The sequence below is a fragment of the Eleutherodactylus coqui genome, chromosome 3 (assembly GCF_035609145.1).
Source record: "Eleutherodactylus coqui strain aEleCoq1 chromosome 3, aEleCoq1.hap1, whole genome shotgun sequence".
NCBI lineage: Eukaryota > Metazoa > Chordata > Amphibia > Anura > Eleutherodactylidae > Eleutherodactylus > Eleutherodactylus coqui.
This window is the reverse complement of record NC_089839.1, coordinates 3,079,931-3,099,796: the sequence shown is the minus strand read 5'-3', so window position 1 is coordinate 3,099,796 and position 19,866 is coordinate 3,079,931. Positions and strand designations below refer to the sequence as shown.

Here is a 19,866-nt window from a genome sequence, read left to right as displayed (position 1 = left end):
TCAGTGGAGGAGCGATCCTCCGCCGCGGCTAACAGCCGCCATAGCTCTGTTATTTTTTCGTTGATGGTGTTGTGTGATGACCTGCGGTTTCTTTTGGTAACATTTTGCGGTATGTACAACATTTAAATCGCTTTTTATTACATTTTTTTTTAGAGATGAAGTGACCAAAAAAGCGCAATTCTGGCATTTTTTTTTCTGCAGACGCTGACCGCAGAGGATAAATTATGTGTTACTTTGATAAAAATGACTTTTGTGGACACAGTGGCATCAAATATGCTTTTTTTAATTGTTTTGAATTATATTATGAAAATTGGAAAAAGAGGGTTGAACTTTTAGTATTATTAATTTTTTATCATCAAAAAATGTATTTTTCACTTTTTTTGTCCCTATAGGAGGCTCAAACTTGTCATCTCTTGATCGCTGACACCATATACTGCAATACTTAAGTATCACAAAATATGGTAATTTTGACCGTATTCTATTAGGAAAGTCAGAAAAGGCAAAATACATGCCAGCTCTGGGGGCTTCAGAAGGCCCTGGGCTGCCATGATAACCAACCGGCACCTTGGAATGTCATCACAGGGGGGCCGGTTCAGACCCCTGGAAAGCGAACAGGGCATTTAAATGTTGTCAGAAGTGATTTAAAGGATAAACAGCCACGATCAGCGTCAGCACTGATGGCAGCTGTCAGGCAGCCGCTGCCTCTGTGTATGAGCCAGGTCAGCTCACAATCCTGCTCCACATCAGCCCTGACACAGAAGGGCGTACGAATACAACCAAAAGCTTCAAGGGGTTAAAATAATGATTCTGGAAAATGGACCCTTGGGGCTCATTCACACGAGCACATGCAATTTTGGTCCAAGAAGATCGCAGTTTTCGTGACATTTTTAAGCCCGTACTGCATTCATGTCTTACACGTTTTTCACATGCAAAAAAACCCCCCAAAAAACAAGATGGCTCAAATGATGTAAGTTTTGTGAACGCCCACAAAAACCTACAGCGAATAGGGATGCTAATGCAGGTTTTTCCGCAGCCCTAGACTGTAGTGGGCCGTATGTCGGGGTACCTTCCAGCCTCCCTATGAGTTCTGCATCAAGAGATCGCATTCATCTACAAGTGGTTCAAAACGCACTGTGAACGGAGCCCTAAGGCATTTTCGAAGTTTTCTTTGTAAGCAGCAGGCATTTGTGAAACAGTAAAAGAAGGAACCCTCCCCAGCTCCAGTGCTTTTTGCAAGCTGCAGCCGGTGGTATAGACTGACTGCGGCAGCCAATCACTGTGCATGGCTGAGGCTTGTGATTGGCTGCAGCCACCAGTCTGTATACGCAGCATCACTGGCGCTGCGCACATGTTCTTTTATTGTTTTTCACGATTACCTGCTGTTTAAACAAAAAAATCAATGCCATTATTACATCGTCCTGTGAAGTGGAGCGTGGAGAGAGCGGAAGACCTCGTCGTGTTATCTGGGTGCGAGTAATGATCACAACAAGTAGAAGCCAGCGATTAAAAAGTTACAGCAATCAAAACATGAGACGCGACCTAACGCAACCGGATAGGGATGACGATCGGCATTCATTATGTTCCTAGGCAGGTGAATGAACACCGAGGCTTATTACACCTGAGCTACAATTATATGTGCTATTTGCCCTCAGCGAGTCGGTGTATATTTAGAACCAACGGCCCTTTTATACGGCACCGGGAATTAATATTTGTAACAACCTTCATGTGCCTGGTCATCGGGCTGTGTGAAAACGCCCCCAATCAAATGAGGAAGGAGCGAGCAAACACCAGTTCACTGGTTGATCAAGTCATTTATGCAACTATAAAATTGCTTGCTGGTAGGTGTTACATCATCTCCTGGTGTAACGGCCCAGCAGGGTACTAGAGCTTCCATGCCCGCCCATATGAGATCTTGTATCCAAGCTAGAGACGGTACAACAGGGTACTAGAGCCTCTATGCCTGCCCGTATCACATCTTGTATCCAAGCTAGAGGGGGTACAACAGGGTACTAGAGCCTCTATGCCTGCCCGTATCACATCTTGTATCCAAGCTAGAGACGGTACAACAGGGTACTAGAGCCTCCATGCCACCTGTATCACATGTAGTATCCAAGCTAGAGGGGGTACAACAGGGTACTAGAGCCTCTATGCCTGCCCGTATCACATCTTGTATCCACGCTAGAGGCGGCACAACAGGGTACTAGAGCCTTCATGCCTGCCCGTATCACATCTTGTATCCAAGCTAGAGGTGGTACAACAGGGTACTATAGCCTCCATGCTAACCTGTATCACATGCTGTATCCAAGCTAGATGTGGTACAACAGGGTACTAGAGCCTCCATGCCCGCCTGTATCACATGCTGTATCCAAGCTAGAGGGGGTACAACAGGGTACTAGAGTTTCCATGCCCCCCGTATCACATCTTGTATCCAAGCTAAAGGCAGTACAACAGAGTACTAGAGCCTCGATGCCCACCCGTATCACATCTTGTATCCAAGCTAAAGGCAGTACAACAGGGTACTAGAGCCTCCATGCCCCCCGTATCACATCTTGTATCCAAGCTAGAGGTGGTGCAACAAGATACTAGAGCCTCCATGCCCGCCCATATCACATCTTGTATCCAAGCTAGAGGCGGTACAACAGGGTACTATAGCCTCTATGCCCCCCATATCACATCTTGTATAGAGATGAGCGAACGTACTCGGATAAGCACTACTCGTCCGAGTAATTTGCTTTATCCGAGTATCTCTCCGCTCGTCCTGAAAGATTCGGGGCGCTCCGCTGCTGACAGGTGAGTCGCAGCGGGGAGCGGGGCAGAGCGGGCGGGAGAGAAAGATCTCCCCTCCGTTCCTCCCCGCTCTCCCCTGCAGCTCCCCGCTCCGCAGCGCATCCCGAATCTTTCAGGACGAGCAGAGAGGTACTCGGATAAAGCACATTACTCGGACGAGTAGTGCTTATCCGAGTACGTTCGCTCATCTCTAATCTTGTATCCAAGCTAGAGGTGGTGCAACAAGATACTAGAGCCTCCATGCCCGCCTGTATCACATCTTGTATCCAAGCTAGAGACAGTATAACAGGGTACTAGAGCCTCCATGCCTGCCCGTATCACATCATGTATCCAAGCTAGAGGGGGTGCAACAGGATACTAGAGCCTCCATGCCCCTCCATATCACATCTTGTATCCAAGCTAGAGGTGGTACAACAGGATACTAGAGCCTCCATGCCCGCCTGTATCACATCTTGTATCAAAGCTAGAGGCAGTACAACAGGGTCCTAGAGCCTCCATACCCACCCGTATCACATCTTGTATCCAAGCTAGAGGTGGTACAACAGGGTACTAGAGCCTCCATGTCCACCCGTATCACATCTTGTATCCAAGCTAGAGGTGGTACCACAGGGTACTAGAGCCTCCATGCCCTCCTGTATCACATCTAGTATCCAAGCTACAGGGAGTACAACAGGGTACTAGAGCCTCCATGCCCTCCTGTATCACATCTAGTATCCAAGCTACAGGGAGTACAACAGGGTACTAGAGCCTCCAAGCCCTGCTGTATCACATCTAGTGTCCAAGCTAGAGGCGGTACAACAGGGTACTAGGGCCTCTATATCCACCAGTATCACATCTTATATCCAAGCTAGAGCAGCCCATAGAGTTCCTTGACTCCAATGCAAAATTTGTAATGGGGCCCTCACTTACCATGTGCCACAATACTGGTGACTCCCAATATGGAAGAGGGCCCTTTGGACACCAGGGATTGAGTATGAGTGCTGGCTCTGCCCCCTATAGGTATACACCTGACTGGTAGCATTTTGTGAATGAACAAGGCATCAGACCTAATGAGGCGCTTTCACACATGGCAAAAAGGTCGGGAAATTCCGCCCCAGAATTTGCATCTCTAACATGTTGATTTGCTGCAGATTTCACTCTTTACAAAACTGAAAGAATCTGCAACAAATCTGCGTAAAAATCCATGTAACACATGTAACTTTTGGGGCGGAATCCTCGCGCCTGCGTAATCGCACATGCACAGATAACCTCAGAAGAGGCAGCTTATCTGCGCATGTGGCCTCATGGTGCATGCGTGATACTCCACAGCGATGCATGGATAGCACTTACAACCACATCCACGTCAGAGGAGGCTGAGGGGTGGGCTTTTCAGCTGTAGATAGCAGCGATGGTCCGGCCGACCCACCAGACCGCTCCGCCTGATATACATGCCACGCCGGACTTTTTCAAGTTCTCCTTCTCTGGTATGCTGGCATCCACAGGCATAGCTAAAACATTGCTGGAAAGACAGACAATTAATCTACCGCTGATATTGGTTCACATTAATAAAAACTTCACGCAGGTTCCCTATAACTTAGAGGAAAAAATGACTGTGCAAGAAAAGAATAAATCGGATAAAGTTCTCTCAACACTGGAGCATGCGAGAGGTGTGCAACCAAACCGCCCAGAGGAAGCACAATGGCGGCGGTGCAGACCGCTCCTCGGGAGCCTCGCACAGCTGACTCTTCTATTTAATTGCACTCAGTAGCCTTCTAAAATAATTTGCTTCCTGTACGTAAGGACAAAAGCTCAACAGCGGTTAATCATGCATAGCAGGCAGCTGCACCGCACCGACAGAAGACTTCTGGGTGGACGAGGGAACTTTATATGGTGGTGACAAATCACTACCTGCATCCTTAGAACACAAACATGTAATAATTAACCTCCTGAAGACGATGAGCGGCATCTGTGGACCTGAGTCACACTTCATCTCCAGCAGCGTAGGATGGGGAGCTGCCTACGTGGAGCACACGACCTGCCGGGGTCTATAAGGCTGGATGCACACGGCCAACTGTCATATCGCTCCGAGAAACTCCTAACAATGTCGCACTCTTCAGCACGTGGTTTTCTATGTGAGCGTATTGCAGGAAAAAAGCATGGCATCGCTGTGCATGCAACGGCCACACGTGTGAACATCACATGCTGTCAATAAGACAAATAAAAAACTGCACCGCGCTCACATGAAAACCGCACCTGCATACGAGTGTTCTGTGATTCGTGTTATTCAATAATGGGCGAGATCATCGCTGCAGGAGATGCAACATCCATCCAGCAACATACAAAAATAGCATAATTAAAACGCCGGTGTGAAAGCACCCCGACAGGCAGTGTTAAGGATCCGGGCGAGGATGAGGATGCATTCACAAGAGGGATTTCACGCACCATATCTAACGGACTGCAATATGGTCAGATATCGCACGTGAGAAGAGCACATTGCTTTGAACAATCGCTGCACGCCCTATTTTTGGTTGATTGTGTTCCAGAATTGCCCATTAATTCCTATGGCAGTAAAAAAACAAATAATAAATGTCCATCACAGTCGCACGTTGATGCACTTTTCATGTAAGTGTGAGGCAATTTTACTATTGAAGCAACATGCATTTTTCCCACGTCTGTGAGCCCGATGTTGTATTCACAGCAAAAATAGCAGGTTTGCAAGTAAATTATTTGTATAGCGCCAATTTATTCTGCAGCGCTTTCAGGTAATTTTTTATTTAATACCCCCCACCAAGCTGGGGGCTCATTTTACCGACCTCGAAAGGATGGAAGGCTGAGTGAACCTTGAGCCGGCTACAGGAACCATGTGGGGATTGAACCTGCAACCTTCAGGTCGTGAGCGAGAGCTTAGGACTGCATTTCTGCTGCCTTAACACTCTGCGCCAATGTGCGTTTCTCATGCTGATGCAACGCGGCTGAAATAGTGATCCTCAGGCGCGCGTTTCTCATTGACTTCAATGGCATGCCATGTCTTTTAATATTCTATTGCGTTCCGAGGGAAGGCCCAGATAGAACATGCTGCGAGCATCACTGCAAGGGTAAATATCGCTCATGTGAATAAGTCCATTCAAAAGAATGGAGTCCATATTCTCGCAACGCACAAAACTCACATGAGATTCTCGTTTCCATTGAGTGTAGCTTTCCACAGACACTGGAGAACTCAGAGCCGCGTGAGAGAGGGATCCAAGACCCGAGGCACGATTATCTGCAGGGTATTGTCTGTCTAGGGGTCTTATTGGCATCAGAAACTGAATACAAATCATCCTCTGGAGATACTTCAGCTGCCCAGAATCTCTACAACCAAGACAAGAAGGAAGGCTGCGCCCACAATACTTGGTGGATGGTTTCATCTGTATTACTAGGGATTCATTACAACGGGTATTACAGAGGACAACTAGATATGGGGTGACTGAATATAGAACCCCTAAATGCTATGTCCCCACACCCCAAAGCCTTCGGGCTGCGGCCACACGTGGCAGAGAACGCTGGGGATTTGGCCTCCGTCACACTAGTGTTTTTTCCGTTTTGTAAATAGCACATGGGCCTATATTATCCCTGTGGTAACACACGGGCACGGACGGCATGAAAGAAACATATCACATGCGCTATATCTTGATCCGTTTTATGGAAGATACTCACCCATTTAAGTCAAGAAGCCATCCGTGTGCCGTTCACAGTTTGTGCAGAAAAAAAGAATCGCGCTACTTTCAGTTTTTTTGCAGATGTAAAATACGGATTACAGAGTAAAAGATGAAGGCGCTGACTGAATCCGGAGGCCGCAGGGCTGCACCATTTTTTGTGGATCTAAAAAGTCCTTTTTTTATTCTTTTCCACCAGTGTGCCCCTAGACTCCACAGCCTTTGTAGTACTAGCAGCAGGGATAGGGGCTGATTCACATCGGCATTTGCAAATTCAGCCATTTTTTGTTGTTGTTGCCTTTTTCACGTGTGCATAAAGAAAACAAATCGCATCTTAATTTTCTTTTTTTAATTTATGGTTTCCATGGTTACCTGTGTTAAACCTGAATTGCACTTGTATCATACAAGTGCATTCCGATTATTTGAACACACCATAGACTTGCATGCAGCGATCTTTTTTCCTTGCAATGTTAGTCCGAATAGAAAAAAGATCAGAAGTTGGGGTGTAAATACCTAAAATAATATAATAATATTCACTATTTCCATCTCATTTTGGACTGATTTTTTTTAGTCCGTAATTTGGACAGGAAAATCATTCCCGTGAATATATCATAAGGCCGGCTTCACGCAGGCGTTAGCGCATTTATGCATCGGGCATCGTGTATTTGCGCACGCAACCACGTTTTTGCAGTATTTTTTTCACACATAAATCATGCGCATTTGGACACGCAAAAAAAAAAGGAAAAACCGCTACCATGGTCCTGTATATTGAAATGGCTAATTAGCCTAATTAGTTTAATATGTTTTATTTCCCTGCGCAAATGTGCAGAAAATAAAACCTGCTGCATTATTTTGCTTCCTTCGCTCAGATATGCGTATTTGTGCGGTACGCTTTGGTGCTCGTTCGGCAGATTCTCTGGAGTCTGCCACAGTAATGTAAGTGCATGAGCGGGACCAGCACTGCTCTGATTGGCCCGTCCATGATACTTGGGGACCCCTATAAATATTAGGGGCCTGCCTTGGACACAACTCTCATGACTTCTACAGACTCGGCTGTTCTTTGAGTCTTTGCACAAGTTATCCAAGTCTAAAACTCTGTTCCCCCTCCAATATTTCCTTAATGTTCCCATTGCTCCTGCTGCTCTGACTGAGGCTGGCTTCATACGAGTGTAAGAAATTGCGCAGCCTTAGTTTGCACTATGAACAAGGCTTTTTGGCACGTGTATCGGCGTACTTTACTGTACTTTTTCTGCCCGCAGGACATGTTCATTTGCGCGCGGCAAACAAACGTACCGATTGAAATGGCTAATTAGTTCCATATGTGATCTTTTTTCACTGCAATTACACATTGTTTCACGCATCTCCTTGCGTATTGTGCACATTTGCACACCCCCCATTGACTTTTATGGAGTTCTTTGGTGCACAAATACGCAGAAAGGGAGAAAAATCTTTTTTTGACCAGCCCAAAATGCAAACGCAAAATACGTGCATGTGGACGAACCCACTGCAATAAATGGGTTTTATTCAATACGTCTGTGTGAAGGAGCCCCAGGGAAAGTAATTTGGGGGCCTGCATCTAATGCCTGTACTAAATAGTTAAAGGCTATGGACACCTTTGGGGGGCAATTTCTTTTTCACTTAAATGCATGTATTTTTGGTTGACAATCATTTTTGGGGTTTCATTAAAAATGTTAGAGCTTTTGTCTGTAGCTCCTACATATTATATGTCTCAGTAGCACATCCATCAGTGAGTCGGGACGGATGGCTTAGATTTTAGCCCTTTTTCCCCCCCCCTCCTGCACCTTATCAGCTCATTGAGGACCACCACAAAAATAAACTTTCATCAGGTCATAAATTAGCCAACAAGTGAGAGAAGAGAGCACAGAGGGACACTAAGCCGTCATTCATCCCTCCGACGGATCTCCTACTGAGGCTTACACTGCAGCTTCTATATACACTGATATGTAGACGCTGCAGAAGACAAACGCTGCAAACATTCAAAGCAATTTGCTCCATTTTTGGCAATTCAACTACCAAAGAGGTTTTCTGAGCATACTGATGGAGGTAGAAAGGGATGATGATATTTACCATTTACGCTACCTGGTGCTCAAGCTTGGGATGCAGCGTATATTAAACGTTTCTCTAAGAGCAGAACATCGGGATGAAGTCAGCAATGGTTAGCCTGTAATGTATATGGAGTCAGGGTGTCCAGTCATTCCTACAGGCGTCCCTGCTGTATAGTGATCAGAATTTTAACATTTACTATAATAAAGGTAAAGTTTGATTAGTGCTTATTAAGTAAGACCTATTGGTAGAAATGACAGAACCCTTTTAATGTGGCAGGTTAGTATATAATATAATCTGCATATTTTGTTATTACTGTATTACACATCCTGCAAGTGTATTATGTGGCTATGCATTATGTCTATGCACAGGTTAATGACTTAAAGTCAGGTATGTTTTGGGGCTCCTGCAGTCCTATTACTAATGAGGCCCAATATGTAAACCATGTAGCATCCCAACAATGATTGTCGTTTTGCTTAAATGCTATTCACGGGTATGAGTAGCACTGAAGTACGACATCAATCATTATTGGGATGCTCCATGGTTAAAATACCATCATCCCGTCTGTCTGGAATTACATGAAGAGACAGAAGGATTGAAGCGAGCCGACATCCACAGAAGAACTGGGCTTAGTTCTCCAAGATGTCTGGAACCTCCATACCGAGTTCCTTTAAAAACTGTGTGCAAGTATACCTAGAACTGGTGAGGGTGAAGGGCATCACACCGGATTCTGATGGGTTACATTTCTTTTTTGTTCAGTCACTTTGCATTTTGTTAATCAACAAAAATAAACTATTAACCCCTTCTAGTTTTGAAAGCATTCTCACTCTGCAGCATTTTTTCACACTTGCCTACAACGTTTTCACAGCACCGTGTCATATATATATATATTAGCATGGAAGGGAGACAACAATCATCATTCTGATGCTACATGGTTAAAATACAAGACCTCATTAGCTCATTAGTAAATATATATAATGCTTCTAACCTCAAATTCTTCAATACTTGCCTCTGCCCGCTCCATGGGGTGTTAACCTATGATAAAGGTAGGCTATGAAGGTACATAATCCCTACTTCTTTCTCTAATACATATAAACATATATATACATGCTTTACGTTCTCATTTATGTTAAAGGCTATGTCTACCTTCGCAACCATTTTTTTTTTTTATTGTTTCCATGTATCAAAAATGTTAAATGCTGCAATTCTGCAATATGTATTAATTGAAAATTTCTTAGCATTTTGATTCTGCACCTCCTATGCAGACTGTGTCTCCATGGTAACAGACAACAAACTCTGTGTAGTCTGACCCTGCAGTTATACCGCTTTCTATCTGTCCTGTACTTCTTGCTAACTTATTAAACATGTGTTAGCATAAAGTAAGCGACAAACAGAAGTAGAATCTGGCTGCAGGATTAAACTAAACGGTTCGTTTGTTTTGTTTCACCAAGAAGACGCATCATCTCCATAGGAGCTGTAGACCCAAAATGGTAGGGAATATTTTTAAAAAGATCTATTGCAAAGTTGCTTTTAAATCATAGATGCTGTGAGATGATACCAAAAATTGGTTGTGAAGGTGCACATTGGCTTTAATTTCAACGTATTGGCAGTAGACTCAAACAAAATTTTCTGTGACTTGAGGATAAAGCTAAAAGGATATATAATCATACTGTATAAGTTAAAAATAAAGCAAGTCAACATTTTTATAACCTTCTTATAAAATGCCTTAAAAAGGATATTGCACTTCCAGAGTAAGGTGAAATGTCAGACATATCTTGCATGTCTCCACACTCCGACTTGATGAATGACAGCGATAGTCCTTCCGTTGAGCTTGGTGGGTGAGCAGGAGAACATGGATGATGGTTCATATGGTGGGATGACATCTTGGTCCTCAAACTGGTGGTCTCCCTAGTCAAGTCTAGAGATTCTGGGGATGACCTGTCTTTTGCTTGAAAGGCTGATGATGGGGCACCCAATGGGTTTTGAAATGGGTATGCCATGAGTGGAAGAGGGAATGGGTGACGGAAAGAAGAGGATGAGAAGCTGGCAGCTGCTGAGAGAGGGGACTGATGTAGTGAAGGATGATGGCTAATGGGTGGAGGCCCAGAGGAAGGCTGGTCATTAGAATTTTTTCGCACAACTAAGGGCAGCGCTTCAGTTTGGTCGGTGGAATTAGGCATCTGAACACCACCAAATGTGTCCAATGGATTTGGAATGATGACGTCGCCAAAACACTGCAGACGTTGGTTGGTGGTGTGGAAGTTATGGTTTTCTCCATTGATTGCAAATCTTGCCTGAGGAATCTGGAGGGGTGGGAAGACCTGAGGAAGTTGACGTATGGGTTTAGCAGAAAAGACCTTTACCACGGTGTCCACTACTTGGGACATGGCAGTATTCAGTTCTTGCTTAAGCGTTTCTGCCAGATGTTTGCCTTCTGGGTGGAAAGAGCTATGCAAATGGTCTTTGTCTTTAGGTCCTTCTCTTTTCTGTTGATTATCTGGTGCCATGTCATGCTCCCTGATAAGGGCTCGTGCTCGGTCAAGGAAATGACCGGGATCTAAGTCAAACAATTCATTATCTGACCTACCCACAGAATCCTGGGCTCTAGCGTCTATCATTTCAGAGTGCATACTGTCTTCAGAGAGGTTGCCATCTTCATTATTCTCAGAATCAGTGCTATCGTAGATCTGGTAGAACTTTTCCTGCAGCTGGCGCAGCTGTTTCTGCATGTCCTCCAGCTGCTGTTTCAGCTGTCTACGCTCCTCTCGCTTCTGCTCTTTCCTAGCCGAAACCAGCTGCTGGAAACTCTGCTGCTGCTGCTGCGGCAGTTTTTGCTTGCGCTTGTTCTCTCTATAGCTTTCTCTGGGACTTATGGACCGAGGGGCTCCATCTCTGTCATTTTCATTGCCCCTCATTGACACATTTGGGGAATGGCTCATACCTCTGATTATATTTTCAACCCGGGCACGCTTTGCTCTCAGGTGTTCATCACACAACCGATCTATTTCATACTCTCTCATCGCAGGCCTGCCAAAAGGGGAAAGACACTCTTGGGGGCTGTCTCTTGAAGAGTTGCTGCACATATCCTCCTGATGTATCTCTGAGCCTGTGCTGGAGAGCCCACTGGTTTGGAAACTGGGCTCTGTGCCACCATTTTTGCTCATGTTATTTTTCAACAGCTGGGAAATGATGGTTGCTCCTGGAAAAGGCATCATTGCATCTTCATAGGAGTTCGCCCTCTTTAGCAGCTTGCGCAGTACATTCGACTTCTCCCCATCTGCATGCTGCACCACTGAATACTCAACATCCTGCTCTCCACCTTGGGGATTCATGGCACTGAAAAACGATGCTCTTGCTTTAGCAAAAAATGCAGATGCTGTCCCTACAGTCCTTTTCACTCCAATGTCAACTCTTCTTCTCTTGGTCTGCCTGCTTAAGAGGGCTGCGCTGTCATGGTCAGGCATCACTGGACTGTTATTGTGCCATCTTCAAAAGCTTGTCAGCTGGGCACAGCTCGAGAATCCTGGGACCCTGGCCAACAGAACAAAAGGACTGATGAATCATTTTCTTTAAATTTCTCCAAATTTCCTGACCTCAATCCTGAATAAAATGCAAAATGCATAGGCTTTGGGATTTATGGCACATTACAATTATTGCAATTTATTATGCACTCTGCTTGAAATGAAACATTTTTAAATATTTCTGCTTCACTGGTTTAAGATGGATTAAGATTTAAGGAAAAAAAATACACAAACACAAAATAAAAACTGCTTAGGCACCAGTAATATGATTCTTGCACTCAAATGCTTAAAAGGATACCGTTTTATCTCCTAAAGAAAGAGTAGTTTATAAGAATCCGGCCACGGACAACCAATTGATTACATTTAGATATTACAAAGGAGGAAGAGATGTAAGCCTTTTAGTAAGATGGAAATAACTAGAGATGTACAATGCATTTCAGTGTCCAATGCACTAAAGATATTGTGTCTGCACTGAAGGATTTAGATATTTCATTTCCGTAAAAAGTCCGTCTTATGCCATCGCTGCCTGAGCCGTATTTCCTTACTGTAAAATTTTGGTGGAATCAAAGCACTTTGTTTAAAGGAAAAAGAAATTTTAAAATTTCCCACTTCTGGTTTTAATTCGTTACATAATTTTTTTACTTTGCACGACCTCAAAATAATTGAAAGCTGTTAAAACTGTCTTTCTTTTTCAACCTGTAGTGTGATAATAAACTGGTACACGCCTGTGAGCAGTGCTAAGAATTACCGCAAAGACAGCACCACTCTTTCACGGTTATGTACAAGCATTAGTGTTAACTGTGTATATTTGATGTTGTTAATGTAAAATCCCTTCATAACCTCCCAGACCTTGTGCATAGCTTTATGGGAAAGACTATTCTCCCTCATTCCCTAATTGCGCTACAGATGCCAAGGGACATCATCTTTGTCCATCATTTTGTTGAAGACCACATAATTCCTGGAAACTGCAGAAAAATATATAGACGGGACAATTAAATAGATATAGTATCAGAAAGGAAGATGCTCTGACTCCTTCCAAAGAGTCACGGAGTAAAGTTTAAGAAAGGTAACAGTGTAGAGCTCCAACTAAAGTAACTTGAGACTGATGAACCCATGACGTCGTTCTAGCAGACATCCTTGGCTGTATGTTCTCTTTCTCTCTTTCCTTGGAGACAAAATTGTGCTTAGCTAAAAAATTAAGCAATTTTTTTCATGGCGCGTTTATCTAATATTAAACTATGCATTTGCTTAACAGAGCACATCTTAGCAATTATAGGGTATATTGCCAAAGGCAGCCTGCAGACTTTTTGGAATTGGTCCCATCTCTTTCGGTTCACCTGTAAAAACATCTACGTGCTCCCTAGGACTGCATCTGTGGCTAGTTTTAAAGGATGACTATTCATGCAAATAAGCATAATTTAAGCATGACAAAACCATCAATATCAAGACAGTAGTCAGCGGGAGCCTACAAAACATGGTTCCAAATGCAGGTAGAATTAAACAACCAAATGGGGTCTGCAGCGGTACAACACTCTGCTTACAAAACATACTGTCTGTATACTGTATATGGAATGTAAACCAATCAGAATGCTAATACAGCACCAATATATGTTGAAGTCAAACATCGTGATCAAAGATAAAACCGTTGCTGGAAATGGGTTAAACACAACCTAAATTTCCCATTAAAGGAGCTCTAGTCTATTACTGTGAAGAAAGGCCTAAAGTCAAATTTGTATAGATGTGTGCCTACAGTGTATGAACTAACTCTATTTATTAAAAAGCAGATCCTAACGGTTCCATCCACTGCGCACTATCTGTGAATGTGTCATGAAACGTTTAGCAAATTATTATGCTGGTTGATATGTAATAAGTGAGCATTCACGGCTCAAATATGTGCACATATATATTATATGTCATCTGCCAATATTACGTGTTAGCATTACAACAGCTATAAGGTCCAAAGATGAACGCAAACACACACACACTATATATATATATATATATATATATATATATATATATATATATATATATATATACACACACACACACACATACACACATATATGTGTGTGTACAACTTTGGACGTTATAGCTGTTGCAATGCTAGCACGCAATATTGGCAGATGACCACAATAGTCAATTTGCTTACATGAACCCAAGTTGGGAAAAGATGAAAGCAATAATTAATAAAAGTGTTTAAATGGAGGAGATGGTTTAACTGCTTGTTTTGTTCGGGTTATGCAGCTGCTGGCCAGAGATAAATTGTACAATTTTAACTACTTGTCATTTATCAGCGTCCCTTAAAAAAATGTTAATTTAGTTATTAAGGAAAACTGTTAAACTAACAGAATCAAAGGATGCAAAACCCTGTAAGCGGGCGGTCTAAAGAGTTAATTACTGTATGGTTTGGTTTACAGTTTAAGTTAAATATTTGCCTTAATTTTTTAATATGTTTTTAGTTTTTATCACTCATTTTGTGGTTAACGTTAAACTTCAAAATATTCCTTCTTGTATTTTGTAAATCAATAGACAATGTAATAATGCAAGTGGCAATAAAAGTCCAGGTATCGACATTGATAGAGCGCATTCATAAATGATAACAAGGGTAAAATATTAAGGAAATAACGATAAGTTAGAAACATTTTTTAAATGATTTCATGTTAAATGAAAACAACAATTTGACCGTCCTGGATTGTGATATTTCCAAAGTTGCTGAAAAGTATTTTGCGAACTTCCTATTCTACGCATATGTTATAACACAAGCCGAAAAATGATTCAATAATTTTGCAAATTTAACAGGGCTGAAATAATTTTTTCCGGCATCTTGCTTGTCACAGTATATGTGGTGTAACCGTCTCTGACAAGGTGGATTGGATACATAGCAGATTCAACAGGTTCATAATGTTCAGTAATTTGTGTTATACAGACTGGATGTGAGACAGAACAAGTATTTATATAGAAGTGACTTTTTTTGTTAAATTTCTGCAGGCCGTTGCATATTTTTGGCACATTAAAAGGAGGTTAAAGTATATTTAGGGTTGATTCTATATCTAACATGTTTCGTTTTCTCCTCAGCATTTAAACTTTTCTGAATGCCGTAAGTAAGTAAATACTATTTTTTTAGTGCATGACGGCACTACTCTGGTCATCTCAGTAGTAAGTCGCAGCACACAACTATGGAAAAATTCTGTGGGATCGGGAAATGATCATGCCATAATTTTGGTTACGAATTTATTCCCCATGTGTCACCTTGTCAAATATCTGGGGGAAAGGGATAATCTTGATTAATAAAGCAAATTGTGCCTGAAGTTATACAAAATGAGTCAGGCCAAGATAACTGTTGGCTGCTCAATACATTGGAGGTTCCCACACTTTCTTAATGTAGTCACTCCTATGTGTGGGCAGAAGGGAAAAATACATCTTATTAGGTCACCGAGGGCAGAAAAGGGTTACTTCCCTGGAACTTCTTACATCTTGTGTCATGTGGAATATAGAGCTGCCATAAAGTGAAGTGTATGCCTATTCTGTTTCATGTGATATTTTACACCTTTATATCTAAAGTTCCTCCATGGATGATTAATAAAAAGCAGAAGTATTAAATGTACAACAGGACACAGAACTAAAAGGTGGAACTGACTGAGATAAGCTGCTTCTATTTCAAAGGATCAAATGCTGCAAATGTTTCAAGGTAAAGTTAGAAAATAGCTGGAGCTACTCCTTCGCTTCTATGCGGTCGGGGGCTCGGAGACGCCATGTGCGTGGCTCACCAGCAGCATCTACACATGGTTATATTTACGTGTATATAAAGTAGGTAAATAAACACCGCAAACAGCATAAAAAACTAAAGACCAAGACTAAAAACAAAGTATTTGCTGTGACACCAGTGTGCATTATATATCAATCATCTAGCAATGGAGAATCAAAGCAACAGTAAGAAACGGGGATATTTTGTGTTTAGTAATGACATCAAAACGAAGCCTACAAATAATACAATAGTAATCATCTATAATACAACACGAATGGGAAACAAGTACAACAACCTGCCGGAAAAGCACCTAAAGACAAGTTAACACATCTAATTTATGGTCACATATCACAATCTAATAAATGAATGAAATCATTCTCAAAAAATGTAAACTTTCAACGACCAAGTTATTTGGCACATGACAGCAGCTTTTAGCACACTGTTTCACATTAGAAATGTGCAATTGATAGAAAATACTATTTTCCTCCTATCAGTCTAACCATTAATAATGCAGCCCCAGTACTTAGTATGCAAATAAAGCCCGACACAAAATATCTCACCAGGTCTAATTTGTAAGTCCCTGAAGTCCTCGGTTCTCCTTATCTTGAGCCCATAAATTCATAAACCACTCAACAATAATAGTTGCCTGGTAAGATTCTGCTGAACGAAAACTTGCACCTGTCTCTCTTGACACAGCGCACCTGTCTTGTGTTGCCCATGCGCATTTTGTTATGGCTTTACAATAGCTTTCCAGACAGAGAAGAGAGAAAGGAGGAAAGAGGGGGGGTCAAAAAAGGCAAAATAAAAAATATTTTAAAGCAAGTTAGTCATCAGCTGCCTTAAAGGGAATTTCATCCTCACTATGAAAACAACTTTAAAAGAGTGTGAGAGAATGAAGTAAGTGAAAGAGAATGGAATGTAGAAGAAGAGAGGGGGCGCACATGGGAGATGACAAGTGATGGTGGAGAAGCAGAGTGCATGCAGGATAAAACTTCCAAGACTTGAGCTTCAGCACTGAGCAGTTCCCTACGGAAGCAGCAGTATGTGCAGCCTGGGACTGGAGAGCGTCCCCACTAGCAGCAGTTATCTCACTACGGAGCCGACCATGGCAGATTAAACATATGCTATTCTACCACAGCAGTATCCCTAGACGGTGATATACACGTGAAAGTCATTCTTGAAACAACCATAAGAACTTCAAAGCAGCATCTTACCCTATGTGATGTGCGGGGCTGCACCGTTACACAGGCCACCGATGCCCCATCATCATCAGCAATCCTTAATACAATACTATCCCCCCATCAAACAAGTCATGAAGTGGAATATAACAATAAGCAGCTTGAGCAAACCGCAGTCTGAAAGAATTATTTTTTTTATAATTTGCTTCTTTTTAAATTGGCCTTGAAATTGTAAGAGAATTCACACCGAATATAATACTTCTCAGTAGGAGAAACCAATAATTTTGTAGATAGAATATCTTTTAATGGCTAACAAAAAGAATGATGTTACAAGCTTTCAAATCTACTTAGGATTCTACATCAGACATAATAGGATATATCTGAAGTATATATATATATATATATATATACATACACACACACATATAGATATATAAAGATATGTACACACACAATATCTTCAAGACTACTTTGTTTCTCTTACTGAGGACAATGACATTCGGCTCGACTAGCTGACATGATACCAAACTTTTTCTTTTTACAGAATGCACACCACAGCTTTAACTTTGCTTGGAAGTGTTGACAGAAAAAAGGGAAGTATGGTCCAAATCTATGCAAATAACAAGCAAATCGTGAAGGGTTACAAAAGACCACCTTTGCACATAGAGACAAAAGATTGATGAGGTAAACAGCAGCTGAAAATAAAATCTATATCCTAGATAGAACATTGCGTAAAACAAGTCTAGTTGCAATGAAAGGATAAAAAGAAGGCATGAATTTCACTTACTCCAGTCATCTCCCCTGATGAGTGAATTTCTGCAAAAGTTCCCATTCCGTGAAAATTATTCTGATAGTAAAATCCTTAAGGATCTAGTGCTCAAAAGTTATTTTGGGATAAGCCAGTGGCAGAAGGGTTATATACTTACTGAGTGAAAGCGATGAAACTGATCCTGTGTGCCGGTGAAAAGCAAGGAGCCCGGGCTATCTGCTGATGAATAGTACAATTTGACAAGGGAGGGAGAATGTTGGTGTGTGTGTGAATGACTAAAGGACAGAGTGAGTACGTATGTGTGTGAGTGTGTGTGTGTGCGCGTGTGTGTGTGTGTGTGTGAACCTGACAGAGAACAAGCAGGAGGCTGAGTGCAGAGAAGCAGGGAGAGCGAGGAGAGATCTTTTGTGCTGCTCTCTCCTTTGGCTGGCTGTAATTGTATTAGTTCTGCAGGCACAGCTCAGCTGAGGCTCCGCGCTACAACAAGATTTACTTTAAGACACAGCTGGAGGAAACAGGAAGACTGAACGTCACATTCTGAGTGACGTAAGGGAGGGGGAGCACACCAATCAGGAGACAACTTCAGATGCAAGGTGGGACAGTCAACTTGGAGAAGAAGAAAAAAAAGGGGGAATTCAGATGGGGACAGAAGAGCAGGATGAGTCTGAGCCAAGCCTTGTTGTCGGCAGAAAGGATTGATTTTAATAAATCACGCTTTTTAGGATGTCGCCGTATCAGATGGCGATTTTGAAGCGCCTTGCTATCGAGGCGAACTTGAATACTCGTGGAGAACAAACTTCATCAGAGGTTTGTGTGAATGTCGATGCTGATCATAGTTGCACATTTGTTGTCGCCTTCTTCTTGGGTTATTAGTCACATTACCCCCCCACAGCAAACAATCTATGGCGATAACGCTTTCGTTTACCTTCACCGTAGAAATTCTATAATCACACAATAGAGGTCACAGACGTTATATGATCTGTATGTTATTATAATAGAGACCTTTAGTGATATTATAGGAACGCAATTCATATTTTGACACAAACAATTAAACTCGCAGACGGGTGATGTTCTACGATGAAGGAGGGGGTTCGGTCCGAGAGGTTTAGGTGGCAGATCTTATTATACGTAAGATTATCTGGAATATCAAGGTCTACGGTGAATAATATATTGTCAGCCCTTATCTCAGTAGCTGTTAGGAGGACTTTCTTTTGCACTTTATGCATCTCTCTGGTGATAGAGGGGGAGCGGTAAGGCAGCACCGTATATATAACAAGGCTTGTAAGGATCACTACGCTGTCATCTCTCCAGCCGCTCATTGCCTAACCACAACTGACATCTCTCATTCTGCTTCACAGGACCCAGCAGACAGCGACCGCTCCTGATCTAGCAATTACCGTGTAATATCTGATCTATTGAGTTACTGGAGGAATCTGAAGGAAAATCGTAGAGAATGATGCTGATATGTAGAATATGACAAGTGTCTTCTCTTGTATCACTGATACTGCTGTCTGGGGCTTGAAGTGAAAGAGGTTACATGGTAATCACCAGTCTGTGTTTCACGTCAGATATGTCGACACTTAAATACTTGGCTGCTACATTTTATTTGGGGGGAAAAAGTCTGTAAATAACTGGGGTTTTAGAATGACCGTCATATCCGGGACGCTCTTTACCTTTGTAAGCTTTAGTATCTTTTGCTGTTCTCTAGTCGTTTAATAAAGTAAATTAAAACATAAAGGCGTGTAGAAGCGATGACTGGCTGCTAAAGGAAGCAAGGTGGCACATGGAGAGTTAAAAGAAATGAGTTTTTTAGATGGGGCTTGTGCTGGAAGTTTTATCACTTAGTATCTGGTTCTTTGTTCCAATAAGGTTGTTTTAAACTAAAGTTCTAACATGTAACGTTGCTTCTCTGTTTTAAGGCAAATACGTTTGCATTACTTTAGTATCCACCAGGGTTTTCCGCTTTATTTTATATACATTTTGTCCCTTTAATAGCTACATATGTATGTAAGAGGCAGTGTGAAAATGAACCACTTGGGTGCATATATGAATACCATTCCCATTTCTGCAGAACCTTCTTTATGAACCTAAACATGAGTTTACAAACTGTCATGAAGCTTCATAC

General features: G+C 42.2%; 1 protein-coding gene and 1 long non-coding RNA gene across 2 annotated transcripts in view; one reads left to right on the top strand and one right to left on the bottom strand.

Annotated features, from left to right (window-relative positions):
- The window catches only part of PROX1 (prospero homeobox 1), a 94,195-nt gene extending 76,006 nt beyond the window's left edge, over positions 1-18,189 (bottom strand). The window contains exons 1-2 of the mRNA XM_066595061.1: positions 17,899-18,189; positions 10,270-12,056 (exon numbers count right to left, since the gene is read on the bottom strand). Of these exons, the coding sequence (XP_066451158.1) occupies positions 10,270-11,989 (1,720 nt within the window). The 5' untranslated portion in view covers positions 11,990-12,056; positions 17,899-18,189. The remainder of the gene's footprint in view (positions 1-10,269; positions 12,057-17,898) is intronic.
- LOC136620349 (uncharacterized) lies at positions 18,127-19,478 on the top strand. The gene is made up of 2 exons (XR_010791137.1): positions 18,127-18,548; positions 19,100-19,478. It is a non-coding gene; the product is annotated as an uncharacterized lncRNA (long non-coding RNA).
- The last annotated feature ends 388 nt before the right edge of the window (positions 19,479-19,866 follow it).